We start from the raw sequence: 26862 nt of genomic DNA, 5'->3' as shown, positions 1-26862 counted from the left end.
TGGGTGGGTGGGTGGTGGGTGGGTGGTACAGCTGTTCCTGCTGCTGCTGTTCAGAAACCACATAAGAGCATTAATCTGTCAAAAAGGTCACTTTGAGTCGACTTCCTGGTAGGATTCATAGAAATAGATAACCTTTGTCCAGGCTCCAGTCGGTACCTTCCTCCTCTCTGCTTGGATACAGCTGTCGCTCCCAATTAGCTGAGAACAATGACGGAAGTATGTGGCTCCCACCGTCTTTGATCCTCCAGCACAGTGTGACACCAGGCAGCTGCTATAGCTGACTAAGTACCCTGTAATAGAAAGAATGGGAAACCCAAAGGGGATGGATCTAATGGACACCAAAAAGAGCATCGCTAGCACTGATGTCGCACCAGACATATCACATATAACGTTTTTATCAAACAGAAAAGGGATTCTTTTTCATGTCCTACACCCATGACAAATTATCGAACCATTTGCCATTTGACCAAACCATCATCCAAAGTGCCTTATGTTACCATGAGCCCACAGATCTAAGTGTATATAGCACATTAGGCATTAGAAGCACGATAACTGAAAAGACAGGTTCAAAATCATGCTGTTTTCTTTGTCTCTTTTTCTCTGACTTGTGTTCATACTCAGTAACTCAAACTACTCTCTTGCCCCTCCTCTCCTGGACAGACTTCAAGGAGGCTTTTGGTCTCTTTGACAGAGTTGGTGACAGCCAGGTGGCCTTCAACCAGGTGGCCGACATCATGCGCGCTCTGGGCCAGAACCCCACTAACAAGGACGTTACCAAGATTCTGGGCAACCCAACTGCCGACGGTATGACCAAGTTTAAAGACACATATGAGATGAAGGTAGATGCTAAAACAGAATGTAGCAGTAGCACAAGAGGAGAAGCGTAATGAATTTCTGCCTAACTGTTGCTTCCAGATCAAGAAAAGGTTCTAACAGCAACAGGTGTATAAAAATGTGACATTTCTACTCTCAAAAGTTCCACAGTGTTTTGCTCCAAGATGAAAGTATGTGTGGTGTGTGATGCACTGTGTGATTTGTAACTCAAACAGACATGGCCAACAAGAGGCTCAACTTCGACGCTTTCCTGCCCATGCTGAAGGAGGTCGACGCCCTCCAGAAGGGTACCTACGACGACTACGTTGAGGGTCTGCGCGTCTTCGACAAGGAGGGCAACGGCACAGTCATGGGCGCTGAGCTGCGTATCGTGCTGTCCACCCTGGGTGAGTCTCAAGTCACACACCCCCACCTCCCCAAATATAGAAGCACACAAATATAGTTTGCTTAGCACGCACAGTATGTGAGCATGTGTGTGAAATTGAGAGTGTGGCCCCTGACACGCAACCTTGTGCAACTCCAGGAGAGAAGATGAGCGAGCCTGAGATTGAAGCCCTCATGACCGGCCAGGAGGACGAGAACGGCAGTGTGCACTATGAGGGTAAGCTTCCATTTCCCAGCATGCCTTCTCTTTTTGTTCTTGACTTTTTATGAATATATATGATGCTAAAGATTCGGACTTGTGGTTTTCTCTTCCTCCAGCTTTCGTCAAGCACATCATGTCTGTGTAAGAGGCCAGCAGTACGAGTGCTGAACAGCCCAGCAGTGTTCAGGACATCTACACTGTTTTAAAGACCAACCAAGGAAAGACAAGGACTATGTACAAGGGATGTTGAAGCAAACCCATCTTGTTGTTTATTTTGTTTTCCTTTACACTTCGTCTCAAACCCTCCTCTCTCGGGACATCACCGTCTCTCCGTTGTAGACCCCCATCACTTGGCCTCTACTCCCCCCCCGGGGCGCGTCTCCACTCTCCGCATGGGGTGAGGAACGGGGGAGAAGGGGTGACCGCTCATCAAGTGAGGGTAGATCCCTCCCTTCCCACCGCCACCTCATTCAGTCACGCCACCACTGGCCCAGCAATGCCAAAGGTGCTGGAGAATGGTTGTGGATTGACCGCCAAAAGTCTCCCGCTTCCCTGAAAAGTTTTATTTATTTTCACTCTGTTCATTTCAGAATAAACTTTTCCAACGTACATCCCACCTGGGTTGATTCTTGATCTTTCATTGACCAAATATACTTGCAGATACGCTGTAGTGTACGGCAACAATATGAGATTGATTTTTAAAAGCATGCTCATGTAACTTTTGAAAGATGAAATAGCACATTCAGCCTCTTACAAACTAAAAGTTGAATTCATAAACATTAAATCCCATCAAATACGATCAGAGATTTTACTACCACAGCCTTACTTGGTCTGGTATGAACAGTAGCTTTCAGTGGCTAATGTTTGCTAATATTAGCAAATTTTATATTGCCGCATTACAGACTACATTTTAGTATTTTTCATTTCATTATTCCATAATAGATAGATAGATAGATAGATAGATACTTTATTTATCCCCTAAGGGAAATTCATGAATAAATTATAATTGCAACTTGTAGCCAAGGTGCTGACTTTATGCAAACTTGTATAGGGTAGCTTTAAAGTGCAAAACTGAAATATCCTATTAAACATGGACATTATAAATCAACACAACGAAAAAGAAAAATAATGAAATGGTAACTCTTGTGTTTAATGATTCCATTAGCACTAATTTAAATCTGATTTGCAATCTTTAAGGTTTGTTTTGAATCTGGATGTATATTTTTCCCTCTTTTTCGACTGTGATATCACTTTAATTTACCCATGCTCTTGCAGACTAAATCCAGGAGCCTACAGAGCCAAACACAAGACCTTGGGGCAGGCAGGGTCAGTGTTAGAGGTTGGAAGAGCCTGCCCCCTTGTGCTGTGCCGAGGGTAAAGTGCACACACTTTCATTATCCAGCACATTTAATAACAACAGCCAAGGTTTTGTGTTTTAATTATTTTTGGACACCACATATATTGTAACATCAATACATATAAAAGGCACTGAAAGGTGAAACATTTTAAAATGATTATATCTTTTTTTCATTCCATTAAATTTAACATATTAGATCCGTGCATCTGCCAAAATAAAAGAGAAATGGGATGTAAACCTCAAGACCTCTTATTTAGCATCAATAAAACATTTATTATTATTATTATTATTTCTGCACCAAATGTATTATTGTTTATTTTTATATGCCAATGTATTATGTCTAATGTGTCTTGTTAATAATTATTAATAACTGGCAATAACAATTATGCTGCTGTGTACATGCTATAGCGTATAGCTTTTTCCATATATAGGCCTATAGATATTTGTTTACCAAGGGTAAATATTTCTGCAACAACTTTATTCCTACCAATGAACGGCCGATTTGAACCAGAGTGCTCTGCAGGATTGAGTAGTAGAAGAAGAAATCGCTGAACGAGAGAACGATGAAGCAAGACGTCTCACTCTGCTGCTTTTTTCATGGGCAAAACCTCCTCAACCCCAGAAAGCAAAAAGTCCTTTAAGTGCATGCGTATAACTTCCTTTAGAGTCACATTTTAACTAAATTGCTCACAAACGAAGAACAGTGTCGACAAACAGAAGTGAAAACAACACGTATTCACTTTGCTACGCAGGGTTAAAGGGAGCCAGCGATCTGCAACGAAGTGATGTGTCTTTATCTTTAGACGATCTTTGCCCTGGTTGCTATAGCTGTTCGTCGTGTCAGTTTGTTGTGTTTTTGCGAAGATGTCAGTTACAACAATGATCAAAACTCGTCTTCTGGGGCTGAAAAATGTCTTCGGACGAGGACAGATGCTGTCTGCGGCTGCTGCGAGGTAAATGTAGCCTAAATTATTTTAATGTTTGACCTTTTGAAGTGTGTGTTCTTGTGAAATGGAAACATATCTGCCACCAACAGCTACGACAAATATATGAATCGTTACGAATTGTTTGATTACTTTAGTTGTATTTTATGTGATAGTTGTAGTTGTATTTTTACAATGCACTTTGAAAGTACTGTCTGTTTTCAACTGTATAAGTGTAAGTGGGTCACAACCCGCAACGACCTTTGACACACTTCCTTTATTAAGATAAGTAACGTCAAAGATCCTCTGCTGTCTCTGGCAATTTAAGTAGCAATAATTCATATGCAATGTCAGTATAAACAAATTCATGTAAAGTTGAGAGGATCAGTCCAATGATCGATTTGTCAGTTGACAGGAGAATAATTGCAACTATTATTGATTTTGTCTTTATTGATAATAAACTGTATGTCTTTGGTTTTGTAATATCTGATGGCATTACATTTTGGCCTCAAGAAATTATAGTTTTTTTAACATTTCATGGACTAAAGTATTAATCTTTTTGTGTATCTCTGTAATTCCTCCCAGACTACAGCACAGCCAGGCCGAAGAGCTCCTGTCAAACCGTCCAGAGACCTCCAGCGCCAAGACCCTGATGGACATCGGGACTCGGCGGATCTTCAACGAGGACCATGATCTCTTCAGACAAAACGTCCGGCGCTTCTTCCAAGAGGAAGTGGTTCCACATCACAAGGAGTAGGTGTAAGCATGGATGGATTTCCGAAGGGGCCAGAGCCTGTGTTTGAAATCACAATTGACATTGCTTGTTGCCAAGTCGATCAGACGGCTTCAAAGAGACACAAAACCACTACAAAGTAACTCAAAATGACCACAGAGCGATGTTAAACAACCACAAATTGATGCAAAACAACTGTAAATAGATGTAAAATGGCCTCAGCGAGACTCAGTTGACTACCAAGATATTTAAACGAACTGCAATGAGATGTAAAATGACCACAAGTGGATGCAAAACATCCACAAATAGATGTAAAATAACCATGAAGAAAAAGATTCACTTTCCCTGCCTCACTACAATCCCTTTTTCTTTTTTTCTTTTTTTTTTGTTCAAGGTGGGAGAAGGCAGGTCAGGTAAGCCGGGAGGTGTGGGAGAAGGCTGGTGAGCAAGGCCTGCTGGGAGTAATGATACCAGAGGAGCACGGTGGCATCGGAGGAGATCTGTGTTCTGCAGCTGTCACGTGGGAGGAGCAGTGAGTTGTCCTTAAAATCAGAAACGCAGTTAATCATATCGGAGATCAAACTCTGGCTAATTCTTTTCTGTCCCTGCAGAATGTACTCCAACTGCTCAGGTCCGGGTTTCGCACTGCACTCCGACATTGTCATGCCCTACATCGTCAACTATGGTAGCAAGGGGCAGATTGAACACTTCATCCCCAACATGACTGCTGGGAAATGCATCGGTGCTATTGCTATGACCGAGCCAGGAGCGGGCAGGTCAGGGCTCAGGCGTTGATTTAACTTCGAAGAAATCAGCATTCATTTGCACTAATGTGGCACAGTGTCGATGATGCGTCCCCTTTATTTTCTCTCAGCGATCTTCAAGGTGTGAGGACGTACGCCAAGAAGGACGGCAGCGACTGGATCCTCAACGGCAACAAGGTACTGAATCCAAACAGCGAAACCAGTCATTTTCATTGCAGCTCGGCTTGAATTCTCTCTTCTGTCTCACGTCTTCAGGTGTTTATCACAAACGGTTGGATGGCTGACGTGGTGGTGGTAGTGACCGTGACCGACCGCGATGCGAAGACAGCAGCACATGGCATCAGTCTGTTCCTGGTGGAGGAGGGCATGAAGGGCTTCCAGAAAGGACGCAAGCTGGAGAAGATTGGCCTGAAGGCCCAGGTGCTGGTGCTCAGTGGCCTGGGAAAACCGTGTTTCCATCAGTCATCTACCATCCTGCTAGAGGTCATGCAAGGTCAGGACACTAAATCTGTTTCTCCCTTCTGTTTCTTCTTCTTCTTTCGAAGGACACAGCTGAGCTGTTTTTTGAGGATGTGCGTCTCCCAGCTGACGCCCTTTTGGGTGAACTCAACAAGGGTTTCTACTACCTGATGAAAGAACTGCCTCAGGTGAGTTTGCCGTTTAATTTACTAACCTTTCCCTGCATTCATTTCTTTCAAAAGTTTAGTTTGATGTCGATACTTCCGCACAAGTCACTCTGCCATTTGAGTGTTTTTTACTGTTTCGGTCCGGTGGGTTAATGGTAAATCCTGTCATCGTCTTTTGGAATAGGAGCGTCTGCTGATTGCCGACATGGCCATCTCGAGCTGTGAGTTCATGTTTGAGGAAACCAGGAACTACGTGTTGCAGAGGAAGGCTTTCGGCAAGACGATCGCTCACCTACAGGTCTGTGGCACAAGTGTTTTCTTTGTTCTCAAGCTTGTGTAATTTACTGTTTTCGCACTGTCCGGCGGCCGAGCTGTTAATGTTTAACATGTTTGCACTGGCTTTTGAATCAGAATCTCTCTCTAGGAGAATAAATATCATTACAACTAATTTTACTCCACAGACTGTTCAGCACAAGCTGGCAGAGCTGAAAACTGATATCTGTGTGGGCCGAGCCTTTGTTGACAACTGCCTACAGCTCCACGCTCAGAAACGCCTGGATCCCTCCACGGCCTCCATGGCCAAGTTTTGGTGAGAATGTGTTTTTGTATTTTTAACCAACTTCTCAAACACAGGACGTGTTGCTGTTGTGTGTGCTTATGTTCCTCGTCCTTTTGTCCTTTTTTCCAGGGCGTCTGACCTCCAGAACAAAGTGGCCACTCAGTGCCTGCAGCTCCATGGAGGTTGGGGCTACATGTGGGAATACCCCATCGCAAAGTAAGTCACATAACCTGTGTAAAAAGGGGGGCGTGATTGTTGGGAAGAATGCCAGATTGTTTTTTGGGGGTTTTTTTGTATTCCAGTCAATCAACAATTTGCTAAACTTGTGTCTCTGTCTTTCCAGGGCGTTTGTGGACTCCCGTATCCAGCCCATCTATGGGGGCACCAATGAGATCATGAAAGAGCTCATCGCCCGCACCATTGTCAGCCAGAAGTGAGAAATTGTTGATGTTTTCTGGTGGAGGAGCACTGGGGGAAAGCGGGGGTGGTTTGCACAGATGTTTGTTTTTTTCATGAGCAGCCGTAAAAAAAAGGTATCACTGAATGTAATGTAATCATGCTTGAAGGTAATACCTTCTTCCTCTGACAAATGAAAAGTTACATTTCAGGGCAGTAAAATGCACTTCAACTCAATTCAATACATCCAGGGGTTTCGCAGCTACAGCTGTGCCTGGTCTGGTATGACCACTAGCTTATTGTGGCTAGTGTTAACTAATTTTAGCACACTTTCGATGGATATTGCTATATATAAATCTTTTTTTTTGTCACTTGGTGAACACAGAAACAAGTTGCGAACACAACGTTGAAATATCATCACCCTCCAAGTTAAACCTGTTAGCAAACGGTTGCTTGATTCACACATACAGTACGTGTTTCTGCCCACCTGATGAATGGGAGTTGAATATTCCCTCTCTTTTCCCTACCAACCCCTAAGAAAAATATGTGGCTCTTAAGCTGCTAAATGCTCCGCTATGATCACCAACTAGTTGCAAACTCGTGATCGTTTCGATTCTGAGCAGGTCGGTAGAGGTACAGTCATATTTTTATTTTGCACTTTAGCCCTTGAACAATAAGCTGAAACTTTTTCCTCAAAGTTCCTCAACGCTGATTGGAGCTGCAGATTCAGGTGATAGTTCTCTGTATGTCCACTACAAGAGACCCTTTTTCAATTTCACACTGTCTTTTAATTCGTTTTTATAATAGATAAATCCTTTTATAGCAAATTTAAGGTCGGAAAATTTTGAAAAATGACGAGAATGTCCAGGCTGTCTTTTCTTTATTGGTGATGCAGCAGCTTGATGGAGTGAGCTCAACCATTTCTCAACATAAGGCTTCATTAACCTTTATCGTGTGTTTGAATGTGAGTTACGTTTAAACAACTTTGCTAAAATTATGACTTATTTTTACGTCTGTTTCTGCCCACTTACTGTAGTTATAGTTGTACATATTTTACATAAAAAAAAAATATTAGATTCCAGCTAAAATGCATATTTTTGTAAACGAACCCGTCCTATGAGTTGCTTGTGTGTTCAGGATGTAGTGACTGAAGAGATTATCGCTGATTGATTTCTCATCTTCTTACCTTTTTGTCAAACTGAAAGTGTCTTCACACTGTGACTGTTCATTTAATGAAATAAACTTGCAGGATGTTTTCCTGGCCAATGACGTTCAGAACTGAAAGAAAATAAAATGACATGAAGCTCCATCTCTCATGGAACTTCATGTTTGCTTTGCACCTCTTCGCTTGTCCGTTTCTGGGTCTGAACTAGCATTAGGGTCAACGTCCGGACTGGGTGAAGGTGTGAACTGAGTTGAGGCCTGTGACTGAGAGGGGTAGGGGTTGAAATGTTCGAACGAAGGCCTGTTCGGGGGCCAGAAATTCTTTTAGAAAAACAGCATCAGCATCACCTTCTGCATTGTGTTGTGTGTGTCCACCAGTAGATGGCAGTAAACGTTTGCACGGAGCCGGCGGAAGAATGACAGATGACCGGGCTTCCATTTGATTCCATTGCAGCACATGCAGCAGGCAGAAGCAGACTGTTGAATGTGATTAGATGATTTAAAGCATCTTAACAAAGTTTCAACCTTATTTTCTATTCATTTACTGTACACGCCTGTTTTTGTTTGTTTGGTTTTTTTTCTTTGATTGACATATTCAGGCATCAGTCTCTCTACGCTTTATTGATTTAAATGGCACAGCTTTACAGAATCAATATCGTTTATCTTTAATATACTATTTTCATCCATTGCACAGCCATGTATTTGCATCCTTTTGGATCTGGTGCATGTGGCTGTAAATGTGCTGCATAAGAGTCCCTCAAAAAAAAAAAAAACCCACATCACTGCCAGTTGAAGAAGCAGACAGCAGACAGCCCCCCCCTCCCTACCACCACCACCACCACACTTCACCTAGGGGGAAAGAAGTGCAGCTACTCTTCACTGCTGCATCTACCCTTACCTTCCCTTTGCTCCTGTCTTCTCCTATACTTCTCCCCCTTTTCCTCTGTCTTCCCCATTTTCTTCCTCTCCCTGCCCCTCCTTCCCGCTCTCCCCTTGGCATCAAGTCGACTTTATCCCCCTGCCCTCTCCTACCCCTCTCTCCTCTTCCTCCCTTCTCCATCTTTTCCTCAGCAACAGCCACACCCCGGTGCCTCAGCTCTGCACTCCCTTCCACTGCTGACACAGTGCTTCCTGCTTTCAGCACAGCGGCCAACTGTGGTGTTGAGATGCAGAGGCCCTTTCACACCTGCTGTGTGACTTTGCATCGGTGCAAATCACCGTGTGTTTCGTGCACGCAGTTGTTGCATATATGCACACAAAGGATGCTGCACAAATGTTCCTATAATCACAATGAGGGATTGCCTGGCATGCGTGTTGCAGCCACACAATCCAGTTGCGCCTACACTGCTGTATTTACGGTAGCTCAATTTGCGATGGGAGGGATCAGAGGGCCCCATACAGCTTTCATTGTCACTACAGCTCTCCTCACTCACAAGGGTATCTGTGCCGCTCAGCAGCCTAAACCTCCAGGTAAGAGCTGAACCACTTTGATTATCATCCACGGGGGAGACTTGGCTTTATCATCGCTCTAATCAGCATAAATGTATTGTTTCAGTCATTTTAATGCAGCAGCGGCATCTGTAAAAGTTTCTATAAAAAGTCAGTGTGTGAATTGGTGTTGGCTTTGCTGTCCACTAATCCTCAGCTGCTGTGTGTAAGCGCGTTATGGTGTGATGTGGAGTTATGTGTATGGATTTGAAGATGTGAATCTGATGTTGTCAAATCTCGGCGGGGCCTTTGTAGCTTAACGTCGCTTGTCAGTGTGTGTGAATGTGGGATTAAAAAAAAAAAAAATCTGTGTCTGCGCGTGCGGAAGAACATGTTAAATTGTGCTGTAATTGCGGTGTTTGTCGCTGTCTTGCGGCGCTCTGGTGCGCCTGTCTCCGCTGCTGCAGCCTGCGCCTTTTGTTCTGGTCCACGCCTGCATGGTGCTGAAACCGGCGCGGCTCCCCGGCCGTCCACTGCAGCACAGCGCACTCACCTATGGAGAAAAGGCAGTGAATTTCATGAATGTAAATACAGATTATTGTAATTATGATCACCTCAGTGCATATGTTTTCTGGCTAATGTCTTGCCCATTCATGCATTGTGGATAGGGGAGTAGCCCAGCTTGTACTTGGCATCACCCAGTTGCCCTTGCAGACATTACCACCATGCATCAGCAAAAGGTAGCAAGGCTTCAAGAACACATGCATTTTTAATATCATTCATTTATTAAGTGTAATTGGGTTAAATTGATCAGAATAATTCTCTTATGGCAGCTGGAAGCCACCAAATAACCGAACCCTGATTCTCCCCATCTGGTGGCTATAATGGAAGTCCTGTCATGATGGGTTTTAATGTCATTTTATATATATATATATCCAGCCATAGATAATGATCTGGAAATGTCCAGACTTCCATTAAGCATGGACTTATTCCAAACCTGCTTCCTCTCAGTGTCGCCTCAGCCTCCACATTCTGAGGAGAAACAGGAACTGTAGATTCCCTCATGTCTGGATGTGAAAACATGCCTTTATGAAAAGGAATTAACGCTCACATGAAACTGCACTCCAGTTTTTTATATTTGCACATTCCAGTCGCTGGCTCGTAAGACCCCAGCTATGGATAAGGATTGTAATGAAAATAACATCCTCACATGCTGATGATGTTGGATTTTGAGGGTAATCTCAGCCAACATGGAGGTTTTTGTTTTACCTTTACATCTTCATGTCTGTGCTCCTGCAGCTCCCTTCAGGTTTAGTAACCTGAGTCTAAGGTTCGTTGAGTGTAATATGTTATGTTTGCTTGTTCAGTCAGCCTTAAAATACTATAATTGTACAGGAATTGGTTCCTGCTGGCAGGGTGTGTTATATATAACACACATTTTATCAGTATTTTTCCTATAGATTTTGGAACTACATGTAAACAGTCCCCGTTCAGTGTGATACTGACTTTTATTCATTCAAGGCGAACTGTACCAGCACTTTGCACATGATCGTTGTCAATTAGCCTCACATACGATGCAAAAAATGGACTAGATAGTTATACATAATATATATAACCACACATACAGTATGTATGTATAATTCATATATAATTGAGTGTGGCTTCCCAGTAATGTACAAACAGGAAACTTCTTGGGAGTCCAAATGGAGGTTGGCAAAGTGCATTAGGAGAACATGTCGAGATTGTATCATGTTTCACCTAATTCTCCTGAAAGGACAAGCCTCCATCAGGCCAGATTGGGCTGAGTCTAATCACTGGTGGGTTAATTGAAATGACCTTAATAACAACACAACAGGTTGGGTTTGTGTCTGCGCTTTTAGTTGCATAAGCTATGAAAGTAAGACTTATTTAAATCTCAAATGTAACTGTGTGTGTGTGTGTGAGTGAGTGTGTGCGTGTGTGTGTGTGTGCGTGCACGCCATACATTTAGCCACGTCTTTGCTTGTCCAACCACCAGGAAACCCAATCCACCTCCCTGCACCACGCGGGAACGTTAAGTATATTTACCAACGTCAGATCTGGTTAAGTGCACCGTCAAAGTCCCAAGACCACAGAACCACTCCGCGCTCCACTGAAATTAAGACACGCCATCTTGGCCGGTGCTTCCTCATGGGAAGGGATTGTATTGGAACAATGTTTGGAGTAAAGATCAGTGTCTGGATTTGTTTGTGGATTGAGGTGAGCTGGTTTGACTTAAGGAGAGCGTTTTGTTTACTGCGTGCCATGATTGGTTTTGGAAGTATTTAAATGACGATGTGGACCTCTTTAGTGGGTGTTTGGGTGCTGTCTGGTTTAATGTCAGTGAAGTAGGTGAACCCAGAGCTTTCTGGCACCACCGTCACAGGTGTCGGAGGACTCAGGATGCGTCTTTGGCCCCTGCTGCTCCTCCCGTCTGAGGCCTTTTGCGCTAGAGGCGTCTAATGGGAACTGGCAGAACTGTGCTTTTGTACGTGATTAAGTCCTGACTGTGAGAGGGACCTAATCTAATTCACATACGTCAGAGGAACCGAACGGCCTGCTGACCTGCATAAGGTGCAGACACACACATTTACACTTTCTCAAACACACACCCTCCTTCATGAGTGCTCAGTACGATGAACAAATGTGTTGATGATGTGTCATTCTTGATGGTCTTGTGCTGCCATCATATAGACACCAACATCTAACAGGGTGAATTAAGTTACACACTCACCTGATGCTCTTCTCTAGACCTGCAATGATTAATTGATTAGTCAATTAGGAGGTTGAAAGAAACTGAATTTGCAGTTATTTTGTTAATTGAATTATGATTCTGTAAGCACAAATGCCAAACATTTTGGTGAATGAATGTGAGAATTTATAATAAATTACAATAAATTGACTATTATTTGATTTTGGGTGGTCGGTCACACAAAATAAGACATTTGGTGACAACATTGGATGGTGTGTTGGGCATTTTTCACAGTTTTTTTTTGATGTTTCATTGGCCAAACAACGTGGTAATTGGCTAATTTATTGATGATGAAAAGGTCGGCGAGTTGTGAATGTCTCGCTCAAGGCCTCTTTGGAAGAAAACATGGACCTTCAAGCTTTCTCCGTGCGCATGTTCTGAAGCTCGTCCCCTCTCGTTGCATGTTTGGAGTAACATCTAACAGCTGGTGTTTAATATGAAAGCAGGAGAGCATACTGTACGCGGGATGCGTGGACACTGGGTGATAGACATGTTAGGGAAAAGCCCTACCACTTGTTGTAATGCATCACATTCAAGCAGCATGAGCAGTATCCCTTCCAGATGTAGTTGAAATAGCTGTTAAATGAAGCCCTGTGTGTTTTTAATTGAGCGTGAGATGTCGAGCACAACACCGACCGACGTTTGCGGGATTCATTGTTTCTGTGTGGAACTTTTCTTGTCGAGGACGCAAGTTTTAAGTTTGATAAAAGCCTGTTCTCATGGCACTGAGATCCATCCTGCGGCCTCCGCGGTGCAGGACAGTCTCCCCAACCATTCATCCACCCTGCCTGTCCTTGTACCAGGGCTCCGTCTACGGTTGACTAGCAGTCAGTCTCTCAAACAAGCCCTGACAGCCAGTGTCGCATTTCATTCCTCACGGACGATGCCTCTCGACAGAGAGGACACTCATGCAGGGCATTCTTACACTCAAACTCCCTCAGATATTGGCATCTATAATACTTTCTGCGGCTCCCGCTTCTGATTTTTTTGTGTGTTGTAACCGTGTTAGCTAATCCATGAGGTCATCACGCTGATGGCAGCTTGTACATGAGAGGCTGGAGAAGGAGCAGGAGTGTGTAGGAAAGAAGTTTATTTCTGAGAGACAAAGAACACAACCCGCCTACCACAGCGGCTCAGTTTGTACAGGTTAACTTGGCTCGAGCGCAGCGGCTCCACTCCATGTTGATCCATGCGCCTCTGACTTCTTTCCCTCCTCTGGAAAAGCTTTCTTTATATAGATCAGTTTTTGTGGACAAGTGCCCAGCAATGCATTCCAAGCAAAAAATGTGCTGTACGTTCACACAGAGCTATTATAGGAAGTTTATGTGTCTCTGTCTTAGTGGTGTTATGCTATATAGTCCAGCTTGAACTTACTGTTTGAGGTTTCACACCCCTAATTGGCGCTCAAGAATGCAGGCAACTGGGCTGTCGACACATCCTGGATAATGTTATGTATGTTGCCAGCTTGTTCCTGCAACTGTTTTAATGTCAGCAAAGCACCGAAGCCTGGCAGGATTTGAAGGAAATTTCAATTAAATGCAAAATGCAAAAAAAAAAAGTACAATACAATTGGCTACGACTTTGAATGTTAAAGTTTTACAGAGTGACTGCTGTTTCCTCACATCTTTAAACAATCTCATGTTCAATTTTCTCTCCATGAAGCGTGAGTTTTTGAAAATGCATGAGGGGAAAAATGAAATTCTGCCACTCACTGTGCAGTTTTTTACTTGTTTTTTTTTTTTTATATTTCACTTGTCCATCAAAGCCAGAGCTATTTTAAAACTTAATAGCAGCCTGAATGATGCACTAGAAGCTGCAGTCGTTGTGAGGCTACTGGTCTCATTTTTTCGTACTCTGACCCGGGCCAATGGTGGGAAGAAACCGCTAATGAGCCTTAGCTGCTTCCTGAATGGGCCGGGGACCTCCTGTTAGCCTAGCGTAGCGGCTAAGCTACGTAGCGCTGAGACTTTATGATTTCCAGATGCTCAAGCTAAACAGCGAGATTGTTTTCTCCCCATCCTTTTTGCAAACAGCGGACTGGCAAGCGGTTGGAGGCTAATACATCGAGTGAAGTGTACTGGAGGAATGAATGAGCCTCATTGTTGAAGACCATGTATTGTCAGAACATGCAGACTCTAGATCAGGTTTCTCTATGCTTTTATGAACAATTTTTTTTCTCAATTGCATCTCAGTGTGAGTGTGTTTTTTAGCTTATCCATTAAGGGGGAAAAGGTCGGAATGTATTGTCATGGAAATAAGTCTCAAAGGATTCAGTGTAAATTGCTTCTCAGGGCCTGGAGCTTCCTAAGCTAAACCAGAGCATATCTTAACTGTGTTAGTGCACGCATGTTTCTGTGCACATGTGGATGCCTGTAACTGTCCATCTCTGTGCATGCGTGCATCTGCTTGTTAGAGGCCGATTTTGGATGAATGGGAAACCCCCCCCTTCCCCAAGTTCATAGGACCTTCACACACAGCAGCTCTGTAAAGCCAGTGTGAAACGCAGAAACAGATGGGCGGCGCGAATGTACCGATGGTACATCACGTTCCTGTAAGTCTCGTCTTTAACTGGACCTCGGGAACACAGCAGCTGACTGTGCGGAGTCGACCTCCTGGCCAGCTTCCAGGAAGGGGTTTTTACTGTGACTGCCACTGAATGTGTCTGAAGACGGGGGCTCACGAGCACATCCAGCAGCCCCTCTCAGACATGCAACAGACATGGGAAGATGAAGAGACATGCAATCCACCTATAAACTCTTTTTTTACCCTGGAAATGATTAGTTGAATACTAATCAATTAATTGTGCAGCTCATTTTTGAAGGCAAAGCACCAAAGTTCCTGGTTCTCTAATGTGCAGATTTATTATATATGCATATTATATAGATTAATTAAATAAGCTAAGGAATGTGGGAAACAGAGGTCACAGCATGATAATACAGTATTTTAAATAATTCTATATTTAATCATATGTATATATTTAATATTTTTTATAATCCCTCCAAATGAAAGAATAACATGAACTACAGCTGCAACGATTAATCGATTAGTGATGAACAAATAATCCTTTATGTTGTTTTTTCCAAGCAAAAATGTTTGATGGTTCCAGCTCCTCAACATGTTAGAATTTCCAGTTTTTCTCCAATCTGAAAATATAACAAATGAAGTACATATCAATCGAAAAATAAAAAAAAATGAATCATGGTCCGATTACTTGTTATAATTCAGTTGTTATAATTGCCAGTTACAGGCAGTAAATGCTTCTTGCGTCCTCATACTACCCTGTAGTGAGTCTCTCATTCACAAGTATCCTCCTCCCCGGACTGTATGTGTTGTTTTGAAGTGTTGACTGTTCCTACCGCCCCATTGGGACCATCAAGGGCCCCCCTCACCACGGCAACCCCTGCCATGGAAACCAGCCCCTCAAATGACCCTTTTGAGTACCAGTGTGTAGACCCTCTGTGTTACTCTGCCTTACTCTGTAGTAAGAGGAAACAGACAGGAGGCCGAAAAATGGCATTCACACATTTTTTCTTCTCTTTTCTCCATCTTGTTTCCTTCCCCTTTTTCCTTTCCTTTCCTTTCCTTTCCTTTCCTTTCCTTTCCTTTCCTTTCCTTTTCTTTCTTTTCCTTTCGACCGGGGAATTCCCTGGTCAGAGGTTTATATTAGGGACTTGTTTGTTTGTTACTATTTGAAATCTACTGCTCTCGCAGCATTCAAGCAACCAAACCATATTGAGTCGATGCGCATGTATGACGTGCTGTCTCATGGAGGTGGGGTGGGAGACTTGACTGCCTCAGGTCACCTCATTAAATCAAAGAGCATAAATCTCTGGTAAAGAAAAAGGAGCCATTAGCTTTATTTTGGCGCATCCCCAGATGTTTGCGAATGGCCCCATGGGAAGAAAAGTGTTGTTCTCAGCCACAATGAGATTTGTGACAGGGTTTTTTTTTGTTTTTCCTCCAGGAGAGATTTGTGTTTGTGGGTGCTGTTGACCCACTGTGGCTGTGTCTTTTTACCTCTGACAATGGCCGGTGATAAACTGGTGATTAAAGCGAAGAACTTCAGCTCCCGGGGGGCCCCCCCACATCTTTCTGTTTTCTCATGAGATGCAGTGCCAACCTCGGCCATGTTGGTGTTTACATAGAGTGAACTGTATGCAGATGCAGGAGCCTGTTGAAAATGTAGAAACTGTTAAGCCAAAAATATATGTAAATTATGTGGAATAAACATGTTATTGGAAACAAAGTGGAATAAATTCAAAAGGCTGACTATAAAAATCTGAGTAATGCTGTGTAAATATGTCAAAACAGCGAGGATCTGGTATTATTACGTGAGTCATGCCATCGTAGGTTGCCTTGCATTTATTCCGTGTTTCATATGGCGCATAACTGTGGCCCCAGTTTCCATGTAAACATTTATATTCAGCGTTCTTTGTGCATAGGTTTTAATGGATTGTACCAAAAATCTGTTCACTCTCTTGGCCTCTTAGGAACGGCAAACCTGTCCTCTGTGTTTTACCTCTGCATCTGAACTGTTTGACATTTTTCATGCACAAGTCTGGAAGACTGACGTTTTCCTGCGGCGAGAGGCAAAATCCTGCCGCGCTGTGCCGTGCGTCTGAACATTAGAAGATGTAATGTCGCAGGATATATATCTGCCTCGCTTCTACCATTTCCTCTTGTTTTCCTTGTGCGTGAGTTGTTGCTTCGCTGCAGGTCATTTCCTGTGTCAGGTAAGAAAACCACAAAGTGTGAAGTCACGGATGGAGGATTTTTCTTATTTTTTTTTTCTGCTCATTCTTGATACCTGCATGTTTTTGCGACTATGTAGCTCAAGTCCAAACATCGCAGATGTGAGCTTCAAAGCTGCGTCAGTCACTGTGTGTCCTGATGTTATCTGTGCTGCTGTCATGTCTGCAGGAGCATTAAGCCTGATTACTATCTGCTACTACTGTACATGCAGGCGTCTTTTTGTGTTGCGCTTCATTTAGATTTTGCATGCCACTCCTAAGCACTGTGTGGAATACACAGAAATACATAGTGGCATACTCTAATTGGGGGTCTGTAATTAGCTGTTTCTTTTGCATGACTGTTTAAAGCCACCAGCTTTTCCCACTTCCTTTGTCTGCACGCCGTGGGTTGCCAATTATTGATTTTTGTCCTTCCCAAGCCGTCTTTTCCTCAGCTCACCTATCCCCTGTGGGGAAGCAGGAGGAGAAGAGAGGAGAGGGAGACCCCCCTTGGATCTGCATGCACACATTCAGATGCTAATCCCCCCCGCCATCTGCTTTCCACCTCAGGGAGAGGCTTGCACGTGATGCCTCCATGTCCGTGGCTGCTGCAGGGTAGCGAGGAAAATCCCTGAGCTCCTTGCGCCCTGAGGGGCTGCCAGGGTGATTGCCACCTTTGCACCCTAATCGCACCCCACCCCCCACCCCTCCTTGCCCGTCACCCTCTGTCTTGCCCCTCCACACAGGGGTCATCCTTAGAAGGAAACCAAAGAAGTTACCTCCTCTATCCAGGGGCAATGGACCGTAGCATAATAGACCTTGTGAATGACCCCTCACATCGCCTGGTCAAAGAGGCTTCCGGGCAGATGAGTTAATCACCACTGCTGCATCGTCGTGGGTGCTCAAAGCTGCCAGTCCCCCGGGCTGATCAAACCAAGCAGACGTGATTTACACGTAACTTGAGAATCGCTGGAGTTTAACTCCCACTTGTTTGAGTGGGAATGCTTTTGCAGGCTTTATTTTTTTCTTTTTGAGTGGCTGCACCTCAGCTGGTGTGTGTGTGTGTGTGTGTGTGTGTGTGTGTGTGTGTGTGTGTGTGTGTGTGTGTGTGTGTGTGGGATTGTGCTTGGATTTGCAGCTCCAACATGACATAATAGAGAGTATTTTGGCAGTCACAGCTGAAAGTTCCTCTCCATGCTCGTAGCCTGTATTTAGAGCTGAGGTCTTTCTTGAATATTATATGTCCTGTTCAGTGTCGGGTAGAACAGCTAACTCTCATGGATGAAGCCAAGGCGTGGCTGCAGTCTCATGAAGACATGAAGAGCTTTTTTGCTACTGAGGCCATAATATCAGGGCTTGTTAGATCTGTTTTTCTTATTTAATGAAAAGTGAACATTGTGGCGATACATGGTTTTCACAGAAGATGAGCAAGCAGTTGGAAATGAAGATGTTACTTCAAAGAACAATGATGCTCAGACACCTGAAAACCCAGTAAGCTAAAAAGTCACTCAAGAAAACCAACACTACTGCAGCTTTGGAAAATGTCCCACAAAGTTCACACACTATTTTGCCCCTTTCATTGCTTTTCCCAGCACAGATCATATGATACAATTCAGCAGAGAGCTGATACAAACAGGGAAGTCCCTCTCGCACCAGCCTTTATCTCTCCGTGTTCTCACCACTAATTCGGCGCAGCTTCAAACCAGGAGCGCAGAATGCATTTTATCTGCAGTGGCTCGTATGTTCTCGAGCCTAGCTATTTCCTGCGCTGGGCGGCGGCGTCCCGTCGACAGACGCGCGAGGCAGTCGTGATCTGAACCTCAAAGGCACAGAGCTGGAGACCGAAGACGCTTTTATCTGCATCCACATCTGAGTGATGAAAACACAAAAGCTCGGGTCTGGTCGAGCCAGCCCGTGCATCGTTCTCATCCACGTATGTGACTGCGGTGTGTTTGCATACTGTATGTATGCGTCGGCTGGTGTAAAAGCCATAGTGACACTCAGTCAGTTGCATTTGAGACGGTGTCACTCTGCCGCGGAGCTGATGATGCACCGACACCGGAGCTGCTCGGTGTCTGCGTCTGACAGATGAGCTTACCTGCACTGGGACTCTAGTCTATCTGCCTATCGGGCACTCTGTCACTTTGACTGAGTCATCACTTTCACCTTGTATTAGCAATGAACTTTTGACCTTTTGATTCCACCCGCGTCCCCTTTAGTTCAGCTACATTTTTCTACTATTTCCAGCTGTGTAGATGGTTTGCTTCAGCCCATTTGCCTGGACCTAGTGCTGACAATTAGCTGATTAATAGATTCTCAATAAACTAATTACATCTAGTTGAATTGTAGAGATGAAAAATGAAGGCAGTTTGAGATCTTAAATAAAGGTTTTGAACATCTATTGTGTTGCTAAGAGACAACTATGAAATCTTGGTTTTGCACTAATGTGTCTGGCGCTAATTTTTTCATCCATGTTATTGGATTTGCTAATAATGTTTCTTGTGTCTTTCTCAGTCAGAATTCAGAGGTAACAGGTAGTTGCAGGTTAATAAAAGCAGGTGATGAAACATAGTTTTCAATGCCCTCCGTGGCTTCGTGGTCTTGTAGTGCTTCTCATTTCCCACTTCATCTTCTCTCTGCCAATAAAGAGTTCCTGCCACTGCGGTGCTCTGGTCTTCCTTCCTCATTTAACTTTGTTTCCCCCGGCGGAGTCGTAGCCATAGCGACTCATCCCAGTGCCATGGAAACAAAAGAATCACTGCAGGCAGCAAATAACGGCAGCCTCCTGAACCCCCACAGAAACCTGTAGCCCACACAGCGTCCCCACCTGTGCAGTAAAAATACCGACTAGATTAAAGTGCGCAATCAGTCGACTTGATTGTCAGTATTGCTCCAGAAGCGCGTGGCCCTGGATGATAATCCTGACAAATCCGCCCTCACTGGGACTGAACTAGATCAATTCTCATGTAGCTAATGGCGAATCTGACTTGACAGAGGCCGCATAAGTAATCGGAGAGACGTTGTCCTGAGCTGCAGTTGGCTCCAAGCATGTGAGTGTGGAGTGAGTTAATGAAGGGGTGACCTCACCTTTTGAGTCTCTCAAGTGCAGGAAATCATTAAAGCGTCACCACACCAAACCCCCGTGCCAGTACATTAAACCTGGGATGCTGCTCGGCTCTATACTCCTCACAACTCCAGCTCCTCTTTGGTTAATGGAAACTGGCGAGTGCTTCCGAGGCAACAGACCCCTCCCCGCCGATCTCCCATAGCTGCCCGCTTCTGAGGCCTTAAGGGCCTGCTCATACATTATTGCCCCCCCCCTGCATGCCATCCAGGCTCTGCTCTCACTCTACCCACAATATTGCTGTATCACTTACACTAATAGCTCCGCACTTAGAGAACCTCAAGGTGAAAGCACTGCTGAGATGCTTCCTGTCGATGGAGGAAACATGCGGAGGGACTGCACATTTTAACCTCCGTGCTTGTTATTAAAATGCAGTTTAGAAGGCAGTCCGTTTGAGCTGATTGAATAATTATGTTGTCTCTACAACATAATCATCACTCATGCAGTAGCTGTCGACGCCTCTTGTGTTGCCTGCAGTGTTGTAGTGCATTTTTGAAAAAGGGACCATTCCAGTGTTTTTGCGAGTTGTAGCTGCTCAAGTACAAGCTACGTTTATTTGACATGAACATTTTCAAATGCACACTGCACAGTTTTTGCAGTTTTACATGTTGCCAGGTGACAATCTTGTCAACTTCCAATGTTTATTTTGATTAGGCCATATTTAGCTTAGCTTATTTTTAATCTACTGTAAAAAAAAAAAGGAGGAAAAAAATGATAAAACAGCCACAAGTGATGTGATGAATGTGAACTGGTTGGTAGGAGAGGAAGTCTTTTACATGCCTGTGCCCATTGACCCAAGATCCATCCAGATTAATGCAGAATTACATGCGCACTTGTTCGGAATAGCACACCCACAACACTATAATTGTACAGGACGGTCAGCTCTGATGAAAACTGCACGTGATTTGTAGGAAAAGGAGCTAAACCACTTTCTCCTTTGAGATTAGTTTTGGTAGCAGTTGAAGATGTGTTTTCAATAAGAAGACAGATGTCAGACCATAACACTTTATTATTCATTTATCACGAGGGTGGTGCTTGTAGTTTTTCCCCATTCAGCGTAGCCAAAAAATCAACATCATCTCTATTCCCGAGCCTCCGACCATGACTCATTCTGTTTTTTGGGGAATGAGAGGAGGAGGAAGGAGGAGGAAGGAGGTGGAGGAGGTGGAGGAGGAGGGAAAAGTGTTGGCTCGGTTGTTTTGGATGCTTCACTGACAGGGCGGTTTTCCCGTGCGAGGCCCTGAATGACAGGGTTGCCCCATAAGACTTGACAGCTGTTGACTCCAACTCTGGGATGTGTTTGTCCGTATTTGTTTGTCATTTATTGGTGTTTACACTTGGCAGGACGGAGCTGCGTGTTTGCCTGCCCAGCTGGCGACCTGCCAGCCCAGGATGTGGCTCTTTGTTGACGTCCGTTTGCGTGTTTTGCGCTCATTTCTCTACATTTGAATGCGTACTGTATATCTACGTGCCGTGCATCCATGTTTTGAATATCGCTAAGTGCGTGCACATTTGCAGGGCCAGTTGCGACATCTCCCTCTTCGCAGCAGTAAAAAAAGTGTGCAGCTGGGCCCCTCCGCCCCGGCCTGTCTCTGATGACTTCCAGAAACTTCCGCTCCTCCTCACTCGGGCCTCGGTGACACGTGTGTCCTGTCTCCTCCAAGCTCGAATGCCTCAGCAACTTTTACCAGGGTTTATCTTCTGCTTTCTCACACCTCGTCCCTGGAGAAACAACCCAACATCTGGGCTGAAATAGCATTTAATTAACCCTAAGTCCTGCTAATGCTCCAGTGTCATCTGTAGTGGTGTTTCCAACAGCTGGAAACTGTGAATCATTGAGGGTCATTTTTTATAGGTCTGGAGTTTTTATGTATGATATTATATTGAGTCTTGAAGGAGTCTTGCTTATTCTTCCTCACATAAAGACAGAACAGCTTGTTAGAGGTATAGGATATGTACGGTTACGGTCAGGCAGCTGAAATACTTGACTATAGTTAGGTTTTTAAAAAAAAAAAAAGAAAGCCAACAGTAACTGCTACTCTGTGACAGGACAGGAAATTTGAATTAAAGTCAAATAACCACAGTTCTCTGCTGTAGCCGTATTTGCTTATTTGCAAATGAAATATCTATCCAGTGTCTAATATTCACCAGAGTGTGCTGTGGCTGTTTTCATAAAGACGATCTCCAGCTGTGCTCCTCTGCTGGAGCTTCAGGCCTCTCGGCCCCGGCGTCTGACCACCGGTGCCCAGATCTCAGCGCTCCCTGTGTAGGTGCTAATTCAGAGCAGATGGCACGTGGATGGAGAAGGCTTAGACACAGGGACACAAATTACCGGCTACAAATTACAAGCATTTACCTTTTTTCGTGCTGTTCACCTGCCCTTTCAGTGATCCGCTGAAAGAAGACATTATTGGAGAAAGACTCGAAGCGAATATCAAGCGCTAAGGGGAGGCATGTTTTATTATTTTAGCACTGTTGTTCCATTGTTTTATTCTCATTTTTGATCTGGCGTGCCGTTTGTGTGGACTCTGTAGGCGTGAGTTGAGCATCTGCGACCTTTGGATTCCCTCTTGTGTTTGGTGAATCATTTGTTTGTTTTGAGGCGGGAAGGATCGAACCGTACAGCAGAGGACGACTAGTAACTGTAACGCGCGCTGAGGTCGTCTGCTCTTAGTGCCGAATGCTTAGTGTCACAAACTCAGTCACAACACGGTCAAATCTGAACACACAGACATGAATCACATGCGTACATTCAGTGTGATTTCCACTCTCAGGGGATATTATTATCTCGCAAATAACTGTCCACAGTGTCAGACATTGCAGACCCTTGTTGTACAATAATGACAAGTCCTCATTTAGATAATTGCTTTAATGTTTGCCAAGGAAAATGGAAAACATTTGCTAATTCCAGCTTCTTAAACATGAAGATGCCACTTTTCTCTGGTTTAGATAATGTGAATTAAATATCTTTGGGTTTGGTTTTTCTTGTTAGAGAAAATAAGAAATGAGAATGCGACACCTGAGCTCTGATTGTGTGATGTGCATTTTTTTTGTTGTTGCTATTTTAGACACTAAATGATCAATGTATGAATAGGGAAATGTAAATAATGCCTAGCTGTGGCCCGTTGCTGAACCCTTGTGCGCTGCTTTTCTGCATTTCCTACCCAGTGAAGTTTTTCCTGCAGTATAGAGAGGGCACTGTTCCCTGTGAGTGAAGAGCATGTTGTGATTTTTCCATGGATTAATATGGGATGTTGTAGCAGTAGCCTGTGTTTTGAGTTCAGCCCAGGGTGTAGGGACGACTTCAAAAGCCCTCGGCTACACCCTGTGGTTAGTGTAAAGGCAGGCACATGCGAGCTGGAGCACTCACACACACACACACACACACACACACACACACACACACGCACATGCATGCACATAACCTGGCAGACAGTTAATATACACAGCATATAGTCTATATTGTAAGATGGGTGCACACACCCTCAGACAGGCACAGATTTATTTTGTCCATAAAAGCAGTTGACTGCGTTCTCACCCCTGCACTCCCCCCTCAGTCATAGCATCAGTCCCCTCCACTCCCCCCTTTCTCATGCTGTAAAACACTCACACACACACACACACACACACACACACACACACACACACACACACACACACACATAGCCTCTTCACTTCCTGTCTCTTTCTTTCTTTCTTTCTTTATCCTCAAATCGCGTCTCTGTTTTAAACGGGCCTCTTGGAGGCATATTTCACATTTGAGGAATTTCCTGTGTTGTGCTTATATCAGAGAGGAATATCAGCCCAAGAGTAGCACACACACACACACACACACACACACACACACACACACACACACACACACACAGGCCATCTTTAGCCAGTGAATATGGGAGAATGTGTGTGTTTGTGTGTGTATGCCTGCACACTGTATACATGCATATGTTTGTGAGTGATGAGACAATATGCCCCCCCCGCCCCCCCCGGGAGGCCATCTTCCTGGGCGGATTACATTCCATCCATCACTGTCATTACTTTATCCAGTGGTGGTCCAGCTGTTGCACAAGACGCACGCTGGACATTCCCATGATGCACATGTTACTGGTCGTGTTTTCAATTTGGCTATTGAATGGCAAACTGCTCATTGAGACGGTGTGACGCTCGCTCACTCTTGGCAAAACGAGCAGCCTGCTATTTGCTACTGGCAGCTGCAAAACAAGGAAAGCTGCATTTTCACAAGCCACTTATGGCCGTATGCGCCGAAGTGCCTCGATTCAGTCTCATCACTCGCAACTGCGGCGAGCGGCCGGGTCGGCGGCGGCGGCGCACGCTTGCTCGGGTAACTGAATAAACTGTTTCTGTCTCTCTGGAGAGTCATTTTTATATAAAGACATTCTCTGCCATTTATGAACACCCAAGTAATGTTCAGAAAAATGTGCAAATGGTGCACAGGAAGTGATTCATTTTATATTTATAGCAGCAGTTTCTTTGGAATAAATACAGCTGCAGTGCACGCAACAAAGCAATGACCACATGCCAGCTAAATTAGACTCTCTCCCTGAGTGACTGAAGACGTCATTGTCCGCTTAGCCATGGTATTATGTTATTTAAGCTGAACTGCGAGACCTCAGACTGCACACAAACATTCATGTTGCACATGAGTGAATTTACAGTTAGAAACGCTGATCCCTGCGTTTGGGACTGTGACATGACGGGCATGTTGTGCGGCTCTTGGACAAGGTGTGTGCGTCATGCTGTTGTGTCTATATGCAGAGGGCTCTGAGGGGATGGAGGAGGATCAGCTCCTGTGTCTGGTCTAGCAGCCCTGAGCAGACTCACCTTTGACCTCTGACATCTACATCCTGAAGCGGCTCCTGATCAAACAACAACAGGAGTAAATACCCTGACACAGTCGGAGGCAGAGATAGGCAACAGGTGCATTCAAGGCTCTGGGAAATGAAAAGAGCTTTAGGACAAAGAAGCTTCTCAAGTGAATCTAATTGATCTCATATGAAAAGAAATGACTTCTTGCAATAAACATAAATAACCTTCACTGATGAAATTATATGGATGATATATTGTTGACCTTGCTGCCTGAGCCTGAGACAGATGAGTGACTGCTAACCTTTGAACAGTCAGCCAGATCAGCGCGGATTTGGGTAATTAGATTTCCATGCTCATCAATCTCATTTACGATTTGTTTAAAGCAAACAACAAAAAACAAGCAGATGCCGCCGTATTTTCTGCCGCTTGGGGCCTAAAAGAAGCAGTTGTTGCTGGAGTTGGAAATCGGCCTCGCGCTGCAGGAAAGGGACTGCTCCTGTGATCCCGGTGACGCTGTAGTGGTGATCCTCAGCCATTAACAAGTGTCTGCCAGTAGGAGTGATTATGAGGTCCATGTCTGGGTGAAAGTATTAACCCGGCGCTGACTATAAGGCTCACAGTTGCAGCGGCAGTCAGGGTTGAAGAGTTTAAATGCAAACGTGTCATTGTTCCACATTAGGAGTAGTAATTAGATATTTACTTTCAAATTAATTTTATCTTTATTATCAGTTCAAGGGCCACTGCATCAATTTTATGCATGTAATCAGTTTGCTTCTGATGACGTCATTGTGATGTCATCAGGTTTGTCTTGAATTTGGGCATAAAAATTTGCTTGGAAAACTTTTATTTCGTTTTATAAACTGGGGGCATTGAGTTTACCAAACGGGGAGTGTTTAACTAAAGATACTTGGAGTTGCATTATGGGAGATTAGTGAAGGTTTTGGTATCTTGGCTTCTGCTGCTTTAATTATGATCATTCGTGCCGCTTCGGTTCATCAGTTCTTCAGATTGTTGTTGTGATTGTTTAGTCGGTAAAACGCCAGGAGATGAACAGTTCAAAATCAAGAGAGAGACTCGGTCTGATGCCATGCTTATGCATTCAGGTGTATGTGTTGAGATTATCTTTCCCCGTTCCCCTTTGTCTCGACTTTCCTCAGCCACTGTGCTCTGAACCTTACTTTCAATCAGTATGTGCATTCACGTCGGCTGCTCTCTGCTCTGCCCTCTGGTACGGCGCATCAGTTCACATCATGCGGTGGCGTGCTGCAACAGAGGTGGACATCGCAGTTTATGATGACAACCCCCCCCCCGTGTTCGATGATGCGGAACCGCTCCAAGCCACCGCTGCACTTAAGCACCTGCAAGAAAATTTGCCCGCTCAGTCAAACCCAGCTTGTGCTACTGCCGCAGTTTCAAAAGGCTTGAGTCATGCTTTCAAGGGGAGAAAAAAGAAAAAAAAAGGTCTGATGGGGGTGACAGCTTGGTCGACATCTTTTTTGGATATGATGATACATCCGCAAGTCTGGGATTCATAGGCTAAATGGATTCCAGTAACAGTCAGCACCTGTTTGTTTTGCTGCAGAAACACATGATGCTCAGATTGTTCTCCTTCACACTGCAGTCATTTGCTTTCGAGTGTAGCCTCTTGCTAAGGCTAATCCTGTGTGTATGTGTGTGTGTCTGAAACAGCAGGTGTGTCAGATACAAGTCAATAGAGGGTGATATTTAAAACTCTATTACACAGGCCTCATTGTTGTGCTTGTGGTTGATGGGTTAAGGTCTTTAAAACCGGAGTAAGAGATAATTGCAGGTCGTGATCATTGAGACGTTCGTCGTCTCTCCCAAACGTTGCCACTCCAGCCTTAGACGTTCTCCGACCAGCTGTGAAATCTCCCATCCAAATCTGGATGAAGGGGTCCAGGCAGATTACACCGAGGCTGCGATGATCCACTCGGCTAATCCTGATCATACCGAGTTGGCCGTGCCCCAATCTCACCGTTGGGGGAAGCGGGCAACAACCAGCTACACGCCCTTGCCCCCCCCC

General features: G+C 44.4%; 3 protein-coding genes across 3 annotated transcripts in view; all 3 read left to right on the top strand.

Moving 5' to 3' along the window:
- Positions 1–2036, top strand: part of mylz3 (myosin, light polypeptide 3, skeletal muscle) — a 3892-nt gene extending 1856 nt beyond the window's left edge. Inside the window, exons 3-6 of the mRNA XM_023420191.2 lie at positions 661–804; positions 1050–1220; positions 1358–1435; positions 1537–2036. Coding sequence (XP_023275959.1) covers positions 661–804; positions 1050–1220; positions 1358–1435; positions 1537–1565 — 422 coding nt within the window. The 3' untranslated portion in view covers positions 1566–2036. The remainder of the gene's footprint in view (positions 1–660; positions 805–1049; positions 1221–1357; positions 1436–1536) is intronic.
- A 1535-nt stretch (positions 2037–3571) lies between these two features.
- On the top strand, positions 3572–8117 carry acadl (acyl-CoA dehydrogenase long chain). The gene is made up of 11 exons (XM_023420333.2): positions 3572–3730; positions 4286–4453; positions 4828–4965; positions 5045–5209; positions 5308–5374; positions 5453–5617; positions 5743–5844; positions 6008–6121; positions 6285–6412; positions 6512–6598; positions 6726–8117. Exons 1-11 carry the CDS (start codon positions 3642–3644, stop codon positions 6817–6819), a joined length of 1317 nt encoding a protein of 438 aa, XP_023276101.1. The 5' UTR covers positions 3572–3641; the 3' UTR covers positions 6820–8117.
- A 681-nt stretch (positions 8118–8798) lies between these two features.
- The window catches only part of LOC111665265 (uncharacterized), a 55414-nt gene continuing 37350 nt past the window's right edge, over positions 8799–26862 (top strand). The window contains exon 1 of the mRNA XM_087177685.1: positions 8799–9412. The gene's annotated coding sequence lies outside the window, so the exon portion shown is untranslated. The remainder of the gene's footprint in view (positions 9413–26862) is intronic.

The sequence above is a fragment of the Seriola lalandi genome, unplaced genomic scaffold (assembly GCF_002814215.2).
Source record: "Seriola lalandi dorsalis isolate HSWRI2012SDOR001 ecotype SW California unplaced genomic scaffold, Sedor1 jcf7180002054630, whole genome shotgun sequence".
Lineage (NCBI taxonomy): Eukaryota > Metazoa > Chordata > Actinopteri > Carangiformes > Carangidae > Seriola > Seriola lalandi.
This window is presented reverse-complemented; position numbering and strand designations above follow the sequence as displayed.